This window comes from Tiliqua scincoides, chromosome 1 (genome assembly GCF_035046505.1).
Source record: "Tiliqua scincoides isolate rTilSci1 chromosome 1, rTilSci1.hap2, whole genome shotgun sequence".
NCBI classification, from domain to species: domain Eukaryota; kingdom Metazoa; phylum Chordata; class Lepidosauria; order Squamata; family Scincidae; genus Tiliqua; species Tiliqua scincoides.
Window position 1 is genome coordinate 214,750,737 of NC_089821.1, and position 18,944 is coordinate 214,769,680.

At 43.7% G+C, this 18,944-nt stretch overlaps 1 protein-coding gene across 2 annotated transcripts; it reads right to left on the reverse strand.

The window, feature by feature from the left end:
- Nucleotides 1-1,809: 1,809 nt before the first annotated feature.
- Nucleotides 1,810-11,273, reverse strand: NUP43 (nucleoporin 43). 2 transcript variants are annotated; one of them, XM_066615625.1, is made up of 8 exons: nucleotides 11,109-11,273; nucleotides 10,534-10,656; nucleotides 10,212-10,289; nucleotides 7,744-7,912; nucleotides 4,764-4,899; nucleotides 4,476-4,627; nucleotides 3,477-3,599; nucleotides 1,810-3,027 (listed from the first exon to the last, which is right to left on the reverse strand). In XM_066615625.1, exons 1-8 carry the CDS (start codon nucleotides 11,226-11,228, stop codon nucleotides 2,813-2,815), a joined length of 1,116 nt encoding a protein of 371 aa, XP_066471722.1. In that variant the 5' UTR covers nucleotides 11,229-11,273; the 3' UTR covers nucleotides 1,810-2,812. The 2 variants fall into 2 exon arrangements, with proteins under 2 accessions (XP_066471722.1, XP_066471731.1); XM_066615634.1 differs by having other exon boundaries at nucleotides 11,209-11,247.
- Nucleotides 11,274-18,944: the final 7,671 nt, after the last annotated feature.

Sequence of the window (18,944 nt, forward strand, 5' to 3'; positions counted from 1 at the left end):
CATTGGGCTCTGAAGCTAGGTGGCACTTGGTGGAGTGGGCAGGATGCTCACCAGCACCCTGCCATATATCTTCACAGTGGCAGTAGCACTTCTGCTGCGGTAATGGCAGGGGAGAGAGGCTTCCACCACTACCATATCCTACTCTTGTTCATATGAAAGAAGCAACAAGTTGGAGCAGGTGGCAGTAGCAGAAAGAAACAGTACTATGGAGATGCAGACTGAGAACTTAGTGTTGCCCTCAGCAAGCTACTCCTTTCAAAGAGTAGGAATGGCCAGCTAGGCAGAGTGGCTCCACAGTGGAGATGGCCAGCAGATACTTCTCCATCAAAGTAAATAAGGGTTTTATGGGCAACTATCTACATCTGTGACCTTGGAGTTAGAAATGAATTTTATCCCATAAGAAATAATGGCATAAAATAGGTATAGGAACTGTAGAGAATGGCATGCAGTTCTGGACACAGAAACTCTTATGCCCTTTTCAGGGTAGCCTGTTTGTAACAGGAAGTTGAGAACTTCATATCAGCAGCAAACTGCAAGAGGCAACAAGATAGTGGTAGAGCAGCAGTGGACAAGATGGCTTTTGGAAGCAGGCTGCAAGTCATGGGCTATGGCTAGACCTCCATTCCAATTCCTTTCCTCCTTCCTGCCCCCCCCCATTCACTTAATTTTTGTTCCATTCACACAGCCTTCCACTTCCATCCTGAAATTTGATGGTGTGTATTGCTGCAGTGTCTTTTTCACTGCACCCCTCCCCATCCCTGTCACTCTGTCTGCTTCATCTTGCATGACAGTGTGTGTGCGTGCACAAGGTGAAGTGTTTCACTTGCTCCCAATTGCTGGTATCATTGGCAAAGGAAGTGCCAGCCTGGGGTTGTGAACCTCCACTCCCTTACTGCAGGCAACCTCAGGCAAGCTGCTCCCTCTGTGCCTCCACTCCCCAGCTGCAGTATGGAGACATATACACATTTGTGAATAGCTGAAAAATAGTAATCTCTAAGGGCTCTCTCTTTCTCTCTCACACACATATATCCATCCATCCATTTCTGCAAATGGGACTGCTTAAGTGTACAACTTTTAAAAAGTGTGATTTATTAAAAACAATGACTTCACTTCCTGTTTAATGTCATCATTTCTGGCCCTGCCAGCACAATGATGTCACTTCCTGTTTCCTGCTTAATGACACTATTTCTAGGGGTCCCAACAAGTTGTTGTACCTAAAAAAAGAGGTCCTGATGTAAAAAAAGTTGGGAACCATTGCATTAGAGAAAGTAGTGGCAATGGTGCACAGTGCTGAGGGAGACAGGTCAACACCTCCCTGCTTAAACTTACTCCTTGGTGTAAATGGACCCCTCTCATTTACCTGTCTCAAGCCCTTGGTGTCCAGCAGCCTTTACAGGAAGCAGCAGTGGACACAGAGAGAGGTAGGGGACGTAAGCAGAGGTTATTCTCCCTGTTATTCCAATTAATGACAACAAGTCCAGCAACTTCAAAACTTAAAGAATCAGCAATGTCCTTTTAAGAGCTTAGGAGACTGCAGCAGTAAAAGATAAGGAAAGAATTTATATCTAGTTCCTGAGAATTGGGGACATAAATGCAGCAGAGATCTTCAATAGCCCCCCCCCCCATATTTTAACATACTAGTTTTAAGAATGAAACATTTTATTCTCTGTGTTTCTGGTGCATTTTAATAGAGATTTAAAAGCATTATCGCTAACTGTGAGAAAGCAAGCTCTGTTTTGTCCAATGGGGCTTACTTCCTAGTAAGTGTGTTTAGGACTGCAGCATCACAGTCATTGTGCACTGTGGATCCCAAAGGGGGAAAGGGTGTAGGTCTTCATAATAATAAAGCAACATGAGCAACTTATACTGAAGGTGTTAACATGAAGATTCTCATTTGAAAGATATAAGAAATCAGGGGACTTGTTGAGGTTTTCATAAACAGTTCCATTTAATTTGGATGAGCTGTGACCCCCTTCACAACTGAAACTAAGTCCACCAAGGGCCCAATCCTTTCCAGAACTGGTGCTGTCATGCCAATGGCATGTATACTGCTGTGGGAAGGCAGTCACATAATTTCCTTACCTTGAGGAGGCCTTTGTTCCCTTGGGGCTTCAATGTAGCAATCTAGCAATGTAGTTGCTACAAAGTTGGATAGGATTGGGTCTTTAAAAACACAAGGCTTATGTAAAAAGCATGTCAACAGGCTGCCTCTAAGTGGAATCCATGCCACACTCCAAACATTGGTTTTATCAACAGACATGGTAAGTGTTTCGAGGTAAGCATTATCAAAGGAAGGTGTCCTGAAATACATTTTATTGTTTATTCTGAAAAGAGAGCATGGTTTACTGTAGCTATTCTCCTTTGCCAACATTACATTTTCTTCCATCATCCATGAAGAGTCTCTTAAACCTAACCTATTGCATTTCTATGGATCAAGAACTTCCAAGAAGTAAACTTTTACTCAGGCAGTAGTAGTAGTAGTAAAGGGCAAAGTTTCTAAGAAAATAACTAAAGCACACAAGTTTCCTTCTCTGTAATTACTGAAAACTGGCAACACTATTATTGAATTATTTGAGTATTATACAGCTGGGGGGTGGAGAAAAGTAGATCACCTACATGTCACACCTGGCAGTTTTGTTTACTTTGTGATTTTTACATAAAGAACTCATGTAAATTATATTTATCTCCCATTCCAAATTATGTCCCTGTAGTTTAATTATGACTGTACAAATTATGAATTATATTATTTGAAAGAGTTAAGACTCTTGATGATACCAAGTTTTAGTACAGAAACACTTTTTGTGAAATAAATTCAAGCGAAAAGGTTCTTCTTAACATAAATACATTCTGCATCCGTTCCATACACAAGACATGATCCTAAAACATCTAAGCTATTAACTGATAATGTTGGGTTAGAAAATAAATTTGTAATCTCCATGCGGTCTTTAGTAGGGTCACTGCTTAGCCAGGCACTTATTACAGATTGATTAATTCCACTGTGAGCAAGAAATGTCGTGCTTCTTCCACCTGAAAAAAAAATTTCATTGTGTCAGAAATGCATATCATCTTGGATATCAAATGTGATAATTAGCCATGTGGTTTCTAAAGAATGGGCTGATCAGATGACCTAACAAACCATGGTTTGTTGTAAGTCTGCACACTCCCTCCCCTTTCTTATTCATATTGCTAACTGTATATGCTGGTCTGCAAACCATGGCTCCCAGGTTTGTACAACATATGAAGACCTGACATGGTTTAATCAACCAGGGCATAGAAACAAACAGAAAATGCCAAATTAAAACCAATGAGACATTACAACTTTTAAAAAGTTCCCTGAAGACGGCAAGATAGAGAAACCATATCTGAACTCCTCACCAGTACTTGTTTATCCCATTTCCTCTTCTGTAGGTTTACTCCCTAGTAAGATAACAGCATAAAATATTTTCCTTCATCTATTAAAAATGTGATAATGTTACCTGTATGAAGAAAAGGTTTTCTTTCAGACACATCATTGGAAGCATCCCAGTGCCACAGGGATCCATCCTCCGAACAAGTGAATAGATGATCAGGATTGGACGGATGAAAGTGCACTTCCCATACTAAACAATTAAGCACACTTTTTTTTTAGTATAGACTAGTTTACAGATGGCAGTCAATGTGTATAGTATGCAGACAAAGAATAAATGCTTAGACAGTTACAAATATATGCAAGGAGCTGAAGTTAAGCCAAGGAGAAAACAGAAGCTTAAATTTTAAGAAGGTGGGTGTCTATAATTTACAGAATGATTTTGGAGCCCATAGAAATAAGACAATGCATTTATAAGTTACTTCTTAGTAGTAATTCCAGGAGCCACAGGTTAATAGAAAATAGAAGATGTATAAACTTGACCCAGTTCAATGAAATTGACATTTATACATTTTTCACCAAGTGATTTTTCACATTAGTGTTTGCATCTATGCAATCAAAGTTTACATTTGTTTTCAGTATATTTCCATTTGCAGGTATTTATATATAAATTCAATTGATTCTGTTCAATTTGTATCATATTTTTCTGTGGATTGTACAATACATAAGAAGGCCATTCTAGAACTCCCCATGATTAACTGAAACTGCAAATACCAGGGAATGCTCTGGAGGAATGCTCTGTGTAGGGAGGGCGGACCTGATCCACAGATAAGTGAATCCATGGATATGAGAGCTCTCCTGAATGTCAGATACATATCTTTTCATATCCTATTCATATCTTTGTGCCTATGTGGGTACAATCCTTTCCCACATAGGCACAATACCCATGCCTGGAGAGATTACCACAAGGTTCAACAGAAGCCTGTATATCTTCTTCACTCCTGACACATGTAGAGGGACACACACCAGGGCAGTCTGGGGAATGAGAGATCTGTACAAACTTTGATTGTTAACATCAAGACACTAATAAAGACCCAAGAACTTCACCTAGCTTTGTTTAGATACTTACATTCTGCTTCATGAGCATTTAACAAGGAAACTGGCATGCTGCCTTGTCTTACGTCCCAAATACTCAGCATTCCATCTTGACCACCTGTAGCTACAATGTGCTGTTGACTGGGATGCCTGTCAACACAGTGCAGTGGAATTCTCTCCCCTGTTCTATAAGAAGAGAGGAAAAACACACTGAGGAGAAATCAGTCCACTAAGACTGTGGTCTAAGCAGTAATGAACCAATATTGTACATCGGCAATGCCTGCATTTAACAGTGCTCATTATCTGAAAATGAAGTGCTTACATCGAAAATATTTGTGAAGGCTCATTTCCTTGTTGTCTGAAATCCCATACTTTAAGCTGACCAATTGAATTGACTGTCAGGATCTCAGTTGTGCGAAGACAAGTTACTGCATGAAGTGTACTGCTGTCAGCATTGTCTATAAGAAATGAGAAAAATATTCATAATAGCAATTTCATTTTTAAATGTTCTCAGTTTTAACAAGTGCAACTTGTTATATCCTCTCATTAAGGTACACTAAGATATTACAGGTTGAGTCTCATTATTCCTGAGGGTTCCATTCCCAGAACTCACATGGATGGCAAAAATCACACTATAGCAAATATTAAAAAACAAAGTCCCTTTGCTCAGGTGATTTAAAAACAGCCTTGCTGACCTTTGTGATGTTAAGACAGAGTCATTAAGATGACAATCCAACAATCAGTCTCTCTGGAGGTGCTTAGAAAGGATTGTCTTTCAGGTGTTCAGGGGGAAGGGAGGGGGTCCCTTGGAGAGAGAATGATTGATGGTTTGGCAGCTGGCTGCCCTCTCTCTAACTATTGTAAAGGACTGTTTTCCTTTAATTTAAAGGGCTCTTCTCATCCTGTTGAGATAAAAATGTCTACAACAGTAAGAAAAGAATTTAAAGGGGTGCAATTTTCCCCTTCTCCAGGGATCAGCACATTCCTTCTCATTTGCAGTGGCCATTCGGGTTGAGTTAAATCTGTGTATAAAAATCAGTGTATAACAAGGTTGGACCTGTATTTGGCTCTCCTACACTACCTATGTGTCTGTTTTGCAGCAAAAGATTGAAGTTAGTATAAAGAGCCCAACAATAAGTTAATGGTACAAAAACAAGAAACAAACATTTTAGGGCATACATCACCCCAACAGCTGTCATCTTTTATCCCCTGTATATGCCCCATCCCCTCAGACAAACATTCTGCCCCTTGTGACAAAAAGGAATACAAAGAGTCACTACCTCTGCCTACTGGTCCCTTTTAAAGGGGAACTATGCCCCTCCCTCCACAGAGAAACACGACCTACATTGGAGGAGGAGCAGCACCAAACAGAGAGGCATATTTCCCTACCTTTTGTATTCTACAAATACATAGGAAAATAAAAATACTGTTAGTTGCCTTGGGCACCTGATGATAGGGAAGGGAAAGGCAGGATTAAAATATTTTAATAAAGAGAAGCAAGAAAAAAATGCTGCTTCTATGGAAACTGCACACTGGTTCATGGTATCTACTTAACCCCAAAGCAGTTACTTGCTGGAGAAGACACCAAATTCAGATTTTATCTCACAAGATTAATTGAATTGTTCTTCTTGGAAAAAGCTTTAATTAGCATACTAATGAGAAAATAATTTGTTCTTTTTTAGCAGATATTATTTGAACAAATGAATTCTTCTATTCAAAAATGTGTGTGCTTTAATTGATTCAGTAGTGGGGACTTCCAGAACTAAAGGGAATTTGTAGTTTCTTCATATATGAAGAATCATATGTATAACATCTCCAGAAATTTAACAGGATATTTATTGAAATGTGAATAGCCTTTTCCTAAATAAATTCTGAAAGATACTAAAAATAGAATATATCCTACAAATATTACTAGTGGCAAATATGGCAAACAAATTATGCATCTGATGGGAAGGGCACAGTTTTTTTTAAGAGTAGCAGGTAAAGCTATTGACATATAGCAGCCATTTTCAACCACTGTGCCATGGCACACTGGTGTGCCACAAATGGTCCCCAGGTGTGCCGTGGGAGTTTGGTGGAGAGTCATTTATTAATAGGACCATTGGGGATATAGGCCCCCCACCAACAGCAAGGTGTGCCTTGTCAATTGTCCAAAAACAGATGGTGTGCCTTGACAATTTTAATACCTTGTCAGTGTGCCATGAGACAAAAAAGGTTGAAAATCACTGACATATAGTATATAGACAGACAGTAAAAACTGCTGTAGCTAACAATCTTTATTCCAGACATTTGAGACCTTTCAGAATACACATATAGAGACTGAATATTTTATTTAATAGCTGGCTGCTGTTTCAGATTTTATTAAATGATGATTACAATTGCATTTAAAAGTATTCATTTTGCTGGCTATGTGTTATTTTACATTTCTTTCTTTTGGCTTTGCTGCACCAATACAGGAGTTAAGGTAGTATAGTGCAAAATATGCCTTTTTGTGGGGTACTGTGGAATACTCTTTCCTGTATGAAAGTATTTGCACTTGGGCTGAGAAATTTTCTAAACACTCAAAACATTTTAATTTATCTTCTAGAGAAACCTGTAGCCTAAGGGGCCAATCCTATGCAATTTTCCGGTGCTAGTGCAGCTGTGCCAATGGGGCATGCACTGCATCCTGTAATGGTGGGACAGTCACAGAGGTTTCCTCAAGGTAAGGGAACATTTGTTCCCTTACCTTGGAGCTGCATTACGGCAGTATAGGTGCTGAAAAGTTGGAAAGGATTGGGCCCAAAGGCAGCTGCCCAAGAACACAACCTATTTGTAGAGAGCTTGTAAGTTAAGCAGTATCATAGACTCCAATAAATGGTTCTGATTCATGATTTGTTACATTATGAAATATGTTTATGGTTTTTCCAAGATTGTTCATGTTAAATTCCACATAAAAAATGACAAAGATATACTGGTAGGGAAGTGATTCAATGACAACTCCCCCAAGCACATACAATTGGTTTCACATGAGCGCTTGCAGATGAGCAAAGAGCTTTAAAACCAAATACTGGCACAAGTGTTTGGGGCTGGAGATTCCTGAACTCCATCGCTGCTAGCTTTTAAGAGATTAGTAAAGACCTTTCAGTTTTGTTGGCCTTCTGTTAATAACTATGCTGTGTGCATTTCCTGAAATTTTATATTTTTTGTTGCTTTGGTTGCTGCTATTTCCAGATAATTAGATACCATCTGATTAAAGTTGCGTAAGCCATCTTGAAATGAGCTAAAGAGGCAGTAAACCAATATTTTAAATAAATGCCTACCTATAGTCCGTACAGCTTCCTTACGATCAGCAGTGAACACATTTATTCTCCCATCTTCACCAACAGTAAAGATTTCAGGGCTGTTGCAGATGACCCCAGTGCATGGTGCATTCCCACCAGATGGGTCATAGTAATGTGCATTCTCCCATTTCTGGTTTACAGATAGAGTCTATAAAACAAAGAATAAGAAAGAATCAAAGCAATCACTCTGTTTGAAAAAATCCAGTGGCTGAAACTGAAATGTGAGATTGCACACTAGCTCAAAATTCTGGGTCTCAGGTTAGGGCAGGGCTTTTCAAGCTGGGTTGCAACACCCCAGCCTGTGGGTCATGGTCTGTTTCCCCTTAAGGGGTGGGGGCAGCCAAGAGCCAGGGAGGAGGCAGGGGTGCAATCCCCAGGATCACGCCGCTCAGGGGGGCTGCAGGGACTTGGGTTCACTTACCCAAGCCTCCTGCAGCCTCCCAGGGGTACGGGGAGCCCTACGCGACCTTCTGCAGGGCTCCCCACAGCTTTGAAAGCGAAAGCTGAGCAATTGCGTCCCGCTTCTGCTAAAGTGGAAGTGGAGCGCAATTGCTCCACTTTCACTTCTGGGAGTTTCCTTTCTGTGGCCATGAGAGATTCCTCCCAGGACTACTGAATAGATTTTATAAATCTACATTCATGGTTGCTACTACAAATTGTTCTATCACTGAATCAAAGGTTGGTTTATGTGTACAAAGACAGGTGTGTACAAACTTCTTTGGTAGAATGCCAGAAGTTCCATTCCATCTGTTTGTCATGAATATGTACAGTTTAGGCCTAGGTTAGCATGTGAAGCCTGAACCAAACTAAATCAGTAATGGAGAAGTGGCTAGCAGTTCCTAGCTGCAGGAATGTGAGTAAACAAACACAAGAATTACAACCCATTGGAATGTTTAACCGCCTGATCAAGTGGAATGGAATGCAGCTGTGGATCTCCAGTTGGGAGGGGTAAGAACTAGGAGGGCTAGCAACCAGACCCACTCTGTCCTCAAAAGTTTCTGATTGGACAGTCTAAATAAGTATGAAGTCACCTCAGTACTATTAGCATAAAAGGTATGAGTGCCCCAAGGGGTGTGGCCGGTTCGCCTTGGGCAAAGCTTTTTGGGTGCAACATCCTGCACACCATGAGCTCCATTGTCCACCATGGGCATCTGGCCTCACAGGTAGCCTGGAGCTAAAAGATCTACAAGAGAAGCTGACCCAGGTGAGAGTTAGGGACTAATAGAGATAGCTAGCTTTATTATTTTATTGTTGATACATTTCCTAGATGTTTCTGCCTCTAGCATTTGCTGCCTTGTATAACCTTATGTACTTAATAAACTAAAATCTCTTCTACCAAGTTGTTTCATTGTCTGTTGGGGGCAAAGGTTCAGAATCATGCCTAGCCATTCAGCAAACTACCAAGTGCACATTGAGGTCTAGTAACTTGAGAACTGAAGCTTTAATTGGAGAACGCGCTCAGTGCCTGCAAGGGATAGAGTTAAGCCTAGAGGGTCTCGGTGTCCCTGGACTGAGGCACTGGCCCATACAGGGTGGTGGCAGTACTACTGGATGGGGGGAGGGGTGTTGAGGGCTTGAGAGCCAAGAACTCTGAGCACCCCAATCCCCCCTAAGTGTGTGACACTGTGCCATCTTGTTTGCTGACAGGTAGCTGTTATAAGGAAGACAGGGCCAGCACTAGAGTCCAGCAAGTCTTGAAATATGAAGTACTTTTGGGCCCATACACATGCACACACATACATCTGCCCACTCCACTGGCTCCCCTATGCTATGCATAATAGGCAATCAAACTGGGAGGGAGGCAGGTTTGGCAGGCAGTTCCTCCTAGCCTTCCCTCCCTGCTATGTTCCAAGCAGCAGCAGAGAGCCCACCTGTTTGGAGTGCCCTTAATTGCACTGGCCTATGGAGGAGAGGAAAGAGAAAGTGTCTGGTCAGACTTCTCATCCTCCTCTCCCACCCAGAAGTCAATAGGGATTATCCCAAGAGCCAAAGGGTTCACTGTAGAATTCCACTGGCTGCTGTGAGAATTCCACAGCAGCCTCAAAGTTCACCTAGGAAAACAGAGTCACACTGACTCTAGATTTTCCTGACTGTGCAAATCGCACATAGGGTTAAGAAAACCTGGAGTCACCAACTACAGGTGCGAGCGGTCCGTTCTCCACCCTCTCTATTGGTCTGATCAAAGGCTATTTTTTTTTTCTCTGAGACCTTGCGGACCACTCCTAAAGGTCTTGTAGACCACCAGTGGTCAGCAGACCACAGGTTGGGAACCAGTGCGCTAAATGATCTGCCTGATCAGTTATTCTGCTCAAAGAAGCAAAACAGAATACATCATTAACTTTGAAGATTTTCACATTTTGCTTTCTTAAACTTTGGTCATTCTAGAAACTTCAGTTGCCCTAAATGATACAGCAGTCAGAACAGCCAAAAACAAATGTTATCTTCACCTGATTATTCTGATGATGTCGGAATATGGTCACACTTCCAGTGGATGAAGCAGCCACAATTCTCTCTGAATCCAAGAACTAAGAAGAAAAAAACCAAACAAAACCAAAAACATAAAGCTTGTTGATGATTCAGTCATATTAATGTACAAATTCACAAGCAAGTCATATTTAAACAAACTGTACCATAGTCCCATATTCAGATTTCACAAACAGCATAAATTAGGAGCTTTGTTTCCAATAGATAATTGCAACTGCTTGAATCTTTTAAAGTACAGAAAATATATTCCTCAGTTACTCAAGTGTCATTTGATAGCACACTTACCTCCATATCCATGACATCGCCATTGTGTTGGATATCACATAGCAGATGTGGTTCTCCATGATATTCTGCATTTGAGCTCAAGCCCCCAAAGTCCCCAACAGACCAAAAGGAAACCTTGTTTTCCTGCAAAGTGGCAAGAATATAGTCACACGCCAAAACCATGCCTGCATATAAACCCACATGCAATCTACCAAACACATGCCAGTTGTACCTTCATTTCAAGAATCCAACCTAGAAGTGCTTTGAAAACCTTGTCAAGAAGGTGGCCATACCCAAGTATAATAAATTCAATATGTAGGTCCGTGCTAATGTGTTAAGCCCTCATAACAAAAGGTAAATAGGGGTCATTACATTTTACATACACCACACTGGCTTGACACTGAACAGATTTGTTCGAGGTTTCAGCCCACGGATAGATCTCAAGCAAAGAGCACTAACCAGTAGCCCAAGCCTATGCATGCCTACTCAGAAGTAAGTTCCATTAAAGTCAATGGGGCTTACTCCCAGGAAAGTGTGGCCAGGGCTGCAGCCTGGGTGGGAGGGAGAGTGCCAGGCAAGCGCCCGTCCTCCCTTACCTCGTTGTCCCAGGAGCCGGTGGCAAAGACCTCGGGAGCCTGCAGGGCGGTGGCAGAGACGGGCCGCCAGCGGGTCTTGCGGACTTTCTGAGACACGTACTTGGCCACCACGTCTTCCATGCCTGCGGAGGAGCCCGCGCTCCCGCCACCCTTCCGCAGCCTGCGCCGGCTTCCCAGCCAGCCCTCCCATTGGCCAGCGCAGGTCACGGGCGACGGCGCGCGGAGGGGGACAAACAAGGCCAGGGCTGCGCTCAGAGAAAGGGGCGCTCTCCAAGACAGGAACTGTCGGGCTGAGAGCAGCTCTTGCAGCGACACTGGGACTGCCAATCCTATGCACACTTTCCTGGGAGTCAGCCCCACTGACTCTGATGGGACTTACTTCTGAGTAGACCTGCCTAGGTCTGGGCTCTGGAGGTGAAAAGACTCGCGATGCGCCGCTGTTTCACTCCTTAAACACGTACAAGCCCCTTAACTCCCGTGTTATTCCTACATCAGCTTGCACAGGATTGTACCCTGCAGTTCGAACGTGTCCAAAGGCTGGTGCTGTCTCCAGCACGTTTCAAGACAAGCTGCAGCGGCTGACAGCCCATGCATGGCTACTCAGAAGTAAGTCCCATTAGAGTCCATGCGGTTTACTCCCAGGCAAGGGTGGATAGCGTTGCAGCATCACAGCCCAAGCCTAAGCAGGTCTACTCAGAAGTAAGTCCCATTAGAGTCAATGGGGCTTACACCCAGGAAAGTGTGGATAGGGTTGTAGCCTTAGCCGCTGACTTAACTCTGCATAGCGTTGGGCTGTAAAATCACATCGGGTGCCAGATGCCTTCTTGGCAGCCATTCTGGTCTCTACACCAAGGGGGGGGGGAATCCTGCCCAACAGTCGATCCCATTCCCATACAACCACTGCTATGCTCCTGTTGTCCACCTCCCTTGTCATTCCCCTTTTGCCACTGCATAGAACACAAGCAGATCACAGCACAACCTATGAAGTCAGGCTTGAGGGCTGTACTATCCACTCGGGATTATCTATCCTACTCTGATTGGCTGTGGCTCTCCAAGGCATGGGGCAGTGATGGCTTCCAGCCCTGTCAATTGAGCTCCTTTAACTGGAGCTGTCAAATACTTTGGGCACAAGCCTAATCAGGTCTACTCAGAAGTAAGTCCTATTTTGTTCAATGGGGCTTACTCTCAGGAAAGTGTGGTTAGGATTGCAGCCTTATATGGGGGAAAAAACTATTCAAATCCTTGGCTTTAGTTTAGAGCCTTCCCTGTTTGCCTGTCTTACTACTGTGCATTTTGGAGATCCACTGTCAAGTCAGCCCCATTTCAAACACCATCCAAGCAAGGTTTTTCTGGACCTCTGGTTTCAGATTAGGCTTTGGGACGAAAACAGCCTTGGACACCTTGATTGATGACTAGCTGGGGGCTAGAGAGGGGAAGTGCATTCCTGTTGGTCCTGCTGGATCTCTTAGCAGCATTCGATACCATTGACTATGGTGTCCTCCTGGGCCAACTGGCTGAGTTGGAGCTTGGAGGCACAGTACTACAGTGGTTCTTCTTAGCCAACCATGCCCAGGTAGTGGTGCAGGGGGACTCATATTTGGCATCCTGGCCTCTCACTTATGGGGTACCTCAGAGTTCCATCCTGTCCCCTATTCTATTTAACATCTATATGAAACCACTGGGAGAGGTCCTCAGGAGATTTGGAGTAGGGTGTCATCAGTAAGTTGAAGATACTCATCTCTATTTCTCCTTTTCATCAGATCACAGAGGGCCTGTTGAGGACCTGGAGCGCTGCCTGGTAATGTTTGGGGTCTGGCTGAGGGCCAATAAACTGAAATTAAATCTGGACAGAAACCTTGGTTTCTCTTGGTTCAGAAACCCATGATGCAGGTATTAGACTATCAACCTGTTCTGGATGGTTTTGCACTCCCTCTGAAAGAAGAGGTGTGCAGCCTGGGGATGCTCCTCCTGGATGCCCAAAGACAGCAGTGGCCAGGGGGTGGCCCAGCTTCAGCTTGTGCATGGGCTAAGGGGAATAAAAGCTTCTTCAACTATGTTAGAAGCAGGAAACCTGCCAGAGAAGCAGTTGGCCCTCTGGATGGTGAGGGAGGGAAAGGGGAGATAAAAGGAGACTTAGAGATGGCAGAGAAATTAAATGAGTTCTTTGCATCTGTCTTCATGGCAGAAGACCTCGGGCAGATACCGCTGCCTGAATGGCCCTTCTTGACTAAGGAATTAAGGGTGCAATCCTAACCCCTTATGTCAGTGCTTTCCAGCAATTCTTTCCAAAACTTTACAAGCTGTTTTTTTTAAATAGTACCTGTTTTAAAACTTACCAACTAAGGGCACAATCCTAACCCCTTATGTCAGCGCTTTCCAGCACTGACATAAGGGCAATGAAGCTTCTAGGTAAGGGAACAAACATACTTTGAGGAGGCCTCTATGAGTGACACCCAACTGCAGGATGCAGCACATGTCCCATTGGTGCCACTATGCCAGTGCTGGAAAGCACTGACATAAAGGGTTAGGATTGCAAAGTCGGATAGAGGTTAAAAGAGAAGATGTTTCAGACCTAATTGACAAATTAAAGATCAATATGTCACCGGGCCCTGATGGCATCCACCCAAGAGTTATTAAGGAACTGAAGAATGAAGTTGCTGATCTCTTAACTAAAATATGCAACTTGTCCCTTGAAATGGCCACGGTGCCAGAAGATTGGAGGATAGCAAATGTCACACCGATTGTTAAAAAGGGAAGGAGAGGGGACCCAGGTATAGGCCAGTCAGCCTAACATCTGTTCCAGGTAAGATGGTGGAATGCCTCATCAAAGATAAAATCTTAAAACACACAGATGAACAAGCTTTGCTGAGGGAGAACCTGCATGGCTTCTGCAAGGATAAGTCTTGCCTCACAAACCTTTTAGAATTCTTTGAAAAGGTCAACAGGCATGTGGATGCGGGAGAACCCATGGATATTATATATCTGGATTCTCAGAAGACATTTGACACGGTCCCTCACCAAAGGCTGCTGAGAAAACTCTACAGTCAGCGAATTGGAGCGCAGGTCCTCTCCTGGATTAGGAACTGGTTGAGGTCCAGAAAGCAGAGAGTGGGGGTGGGGGGGTCAATGGGCAATTTTCACAATGGAGAGAGGTGGAAAGTGGAGTGCCCCAAGGATCTGTCCTGGGACCTGTACTTTTCAGCCTCTTCATAAATGACCTGGAGACAGGGTTGAGCAGTGAGGTGGCCAAGTTTGCAGATGACACCAAGACCAGAAGAGACTGTGAAGAGCTCCAGAAGGATCTCTCCAAACTGGGAGATCTCTCCAAACTGGGCAGCAAAATGGCAGATACATTTCAATGTAAGTATAAAGTCATATACATTGGGACAAAGAATCAAAACTTTACATATAGGCTAATGGGTTCTGAGCTGTCTGAGACAGATCAGGAGAGAGATCTTGGGTTGCTGGTGTACAACTGGATGGAAGTGTCGACTCAATGTGCGGACGCAGTGAAGAGGGCTAACTCTATGCTTGGGATCATTAGGAAAGGCATTGAGAATAAGACAGCTAATATTGTACTGCTGTTGTACAAATCGATGGTAATGCCACACCTGGAGTATTGCAACCAGTTCTGGTCACCACATCTCAAAAAGGATATAGTGGAGATGGAAAAGGTGCAAAAGAGAGCAACCAAAATGATTACTGGGCTGGGGCACCTTCCCTATGAGGAAAGGCTACAATGTTTGGGACTCTTCAGTCTAGAAAAGAGGCGCCTGAGGGGGACATGATTGAAACCTACAAAATCATGCAGGGGATGGACAGAGTGGATACAGAGATGCTCTTTTCCCTTTCACATAACACCAGAACCAGGGGACATCCACATAAGTTGAGTGTTAGGAGAGTTAGGACAGACAGAAGAAAATATTTCTTTACCCAGCATGTAATTAGTTTGTGGAACTCCTTGCAACAGGATGTAGTGATGGCATCTTGCCTGGATGCCTTTAAGTGGGGATTGGACAAATTTCTGGAGGAAAAGTTCATTACTGGTTACAAGTCATTGTAGGTATGTGTAAGCTCTTGGTTTTAGGGGCAAGCTGCCTCTGATTGCCAGATGCAGGGGAGGGCACGAGGAAGTGGGTTGTGTCTGTTGTCTTGTGTGCTCCCTGGGGCATTTGGTGGGCCACTGTGAGATACAGGAATCTGGACTAGATGGACCCTCGGCCTGATCCAGAGAGGCTCTTCTTATGTTCTTATGGCTGCAGCTATACCTGTGTCAGGGATATGGCTACAGTGATCTATGCTTTGGTGACATCCCATTTAGACTATTCTAATGCACTCTACATGGGGCTGCCCCCCCCAAGACAGTTAAGAAATTGCAGTTAGTACAGAATGTGGCAGCTCATGTGGTCACATGGGCTCAACGGCTTAACTCACTTGAGCTGCTGTTTTGGTGATTACGATGGCTGCCCAATTTCCAGGTCCAGTTCAAAGTACTGGTACTTACCTTTAAAGCCCTGTCATGAATAAGTACATGTTAGGCCTAGGTTGGCAGTAGAAGCCTGAACCGAACTAAGCCAGGTAACTGAGAAGTTGCTAGCAGTTCCCAGCTGCAAGAATGTGAGTAGATAAACAAAAGGATTGATGTCTCTCCTTTGCTGGCCAGAAAGGACAGATAACAAGAATTACAACCCATCGGAATGTTTAGCACCTTAGCAGATAGAGAGGTGCCTTATCAAGCGTGATGTAGTACAGCTGTGGATCTCCAGTTGGGAGGGATAAGAAGGGGTTAGCAACCAGGCCAACTTCCAGAAGGTTCTGTTCCTCAAAGGTTTCTGATTGGACAGTCTAAATAAATATGAAGTCACCTCAGTACTATTAGCATAAGAAGATAATAATGAGTGTCCAGGGGGTGGGGGTGTTCCTTCTTGGACAGTTTTTTGGTTGCAACATCCTGCAGGAGGGTAAGCTCCATTGTCATGAATATGTACAGTTTAGGCCTAGTAGCATGTAAAGCCTGAACCAAGCTAAACCAGTAACAGAGAAGTGGCTTGCAGTTCCTAACTGCAAGGAATTTACAACTCAATGGAAGGTGATAATGTAGCACCTAAGCAGACAGAGAGGCACCCATGAATCTCCAGTGGGGAGGGGCAGAACTAAGAGGACTAGCGTCCAGCCCCACTTCGGGAAGATTCTGTTCCCAAGGGTTTCTGATTGGACAGTTTAAAAGAGTACAGAGTCACCTGAGTCCTGTTAGCAAGAGAAGTATAAAGACAAAGCCCAAAGGGGGTGTTGGTTTGTTGTCTTTTTGGTGTCCTTTTGGTGGAAAAGGTTGTGGGTGCAAGATCTTGCAGGGAGAGCCTGATCCACCAGGGCCAGGAGGCCTCTTACGTAACTGGGAGCTGAAAGATCTACAAAGGAAAGCTGACCCAGGTGAGAGTAGGGAATAATAGAGATAGCCAGTTAGCTTTGTTATTTTAATGCTGATATGTTTCCTAGAAGTTTTATGCCTCTAGCATTTGCTGCCTTTTGTAACTTTATGTAACTCTATGCATTTAATAAAGTAAAAATCCTTTTACTAAGTTGTTCATTGTCTGTTGGGGACAAAGGTTCAGAATCCTGCCTAGCCTAGCTGCCTAGCTACCAAATCCTCATTGAGGACTAGTAACTTGACGACTGAGGCTTTAAGTAAAGAGAATGCTCAGTGCCTGCAAGGGATAGAATTAAGCCTAGAGGGTCTCAGTATCCCTGGACTGAGACACTAGCACATACAGGGTGGTGGCAGTACTACCGAACAGGGGTCTGTGAGGGCTCTAGGGTTTGAGAACCAAGAACTCTGAGCACCCCAAACCCCCCTAGGTTTATGACAAGCCCTATATGGCCTGGTACCACAGTATCCAGTAGTATACCACAGTAGGACTGCTACTCCCATATAATCCTGTCCACTCTCTTAGGTCATAGGATAGGGCCCTGTTGAGAGTGCTGCTGCCAGGAGAAGTGATGGATGTGACAAGGCAAAAGCAACAAGCTGCTAGCAATCCCAGTAAGGCCAGTTCATCCCCTTGTGCCAGTTCCACAAACCCACACTTCCAAGAAATACTTTTTTGATTAAGGCAGACTAAGGGAAGAAAGATAGCTCCCTTGCAAAAGGGTGGTCCTGTGAAATAAGCACACAGATCTCTCTATGGCAAGGAGTTTGAGTCCCTGTGGGGAGTCTACCAGCTGGAAGGAACTCTTATCAGAGGTGGATCAGGACGAGCCACAAAGGGAGTCTCAACAGCACCCAGGTAAGCTTGCTGTCTCACTACAAAGAGACCAGGCTGGGAGCCAGAAAAGGCAAGTTCAAATCCATCCAAGGGACACGTCATAACCAACAGCATGCTCACCTTTTGTATGTTGGACAGAAACACCCATGGCACCACTACTGGCCCAGCCATGAGGTGGTGCATTTTGGTGGCAGGTAGCAGTGGTGGGTGAAGGAGTAGCAGATTTGGGGTGCCTTTCACTTCAAGTCTGCTGCCACCAGTGACTCCATACAGCCTTCCGCAGACCCAAGTCACATACCTGTTGTTTTACCAGCACCTGAGGATACACACCATATCTTATGCCAGTCAGACTGGCATTTCAGAAGTATAGGATTGCACTAGAAGAGTACTGAAATAAATTGGCTAGGCACACCAACTCTGCATAAGGCTGGACTGTTAATCAACTGTACAATGATTTGAAAGTAAGCCCACAGCTTGCAGTGGGATTAGTGCCAGGTAAATGTACATAGGAGCATTGCCACCATAGAAAGGAGCAATCTTTATTAGCACTCTGGAAAGATTAAGAGCTTTCCAAGATAATTTTGAAAGACACATTTTTTATTTTAGGACTGCACTCAGTGCTAGTGCTAATTCAGCGCCAGTAATCCAATACTCTGCTTCAGCAAATGAATATGGCGTGACCTTACTGCAAGAGGATAGCAGTGCTTCTTTTTACTGTTTTTAAAATATCAGGAAGGTATGTATTCTAGGTCTGGGAAAAAGTAAATGAAATGGCAAGGCATTGCTGTGGGGGAGGGGATATAGCCTTGCCAGTATTAACCCTTAACCCCCTCACCCTCACACAGTGAATATCAGCAGTCTTGAGTGGTAATGCCAAAGATGTACCAAAATTTTTTTTTTAAATTCAGCGAGTGACATGATAATGAGGAAATTTTTCATCCTGCATTAGTGATATCAATGGCCAGTACATGCCTGGACTCTAACACAACCACATTCCACACAGTATTCACAAATGCATGCTAGCTGGGGTGGAGGGAGCACATAAGATTATGATCATGTTATGTCCTTTATGTTCCAGCTGTATTGGGTGCCAGGGTATGGGACTGCAGTTTTAAATATCTGAATCCAGTGCCTGAAAAAATGATCATTTGGGGAGTCCCTAACAGCAATCTAATACACACTTTCCTGGGAGTTAACCTCATCTAACATAATGGGACTTGCTTCTGAGTAGGAGTGCATCAGTTTGCACTTTAAGGCTGTAGTCCTATACATGCTTATGTGAGTAAAAGCACAATCCTATGCATGTTTACTCAGAAGTCTCACTGTGTCTAATGGGGCTTATGCAAAGTAAGCATGCATATGATTGCAGCCTAAGCCTCACTGAACACAATGGGACTGAATGCTAAGTAAACATGTATAGGATTACACTGCACATAGTGCAGAATTCTGTGAATGCTGCAGGCACATTTGGTCTACAGCGATGAGGTCTAGAAATCTATCAGCTAAATCCTCACAGAGCTAGATTGGCAAGTAGCTTGCCCCAGGGAAAAAAAGACTATGTACACAAACATTT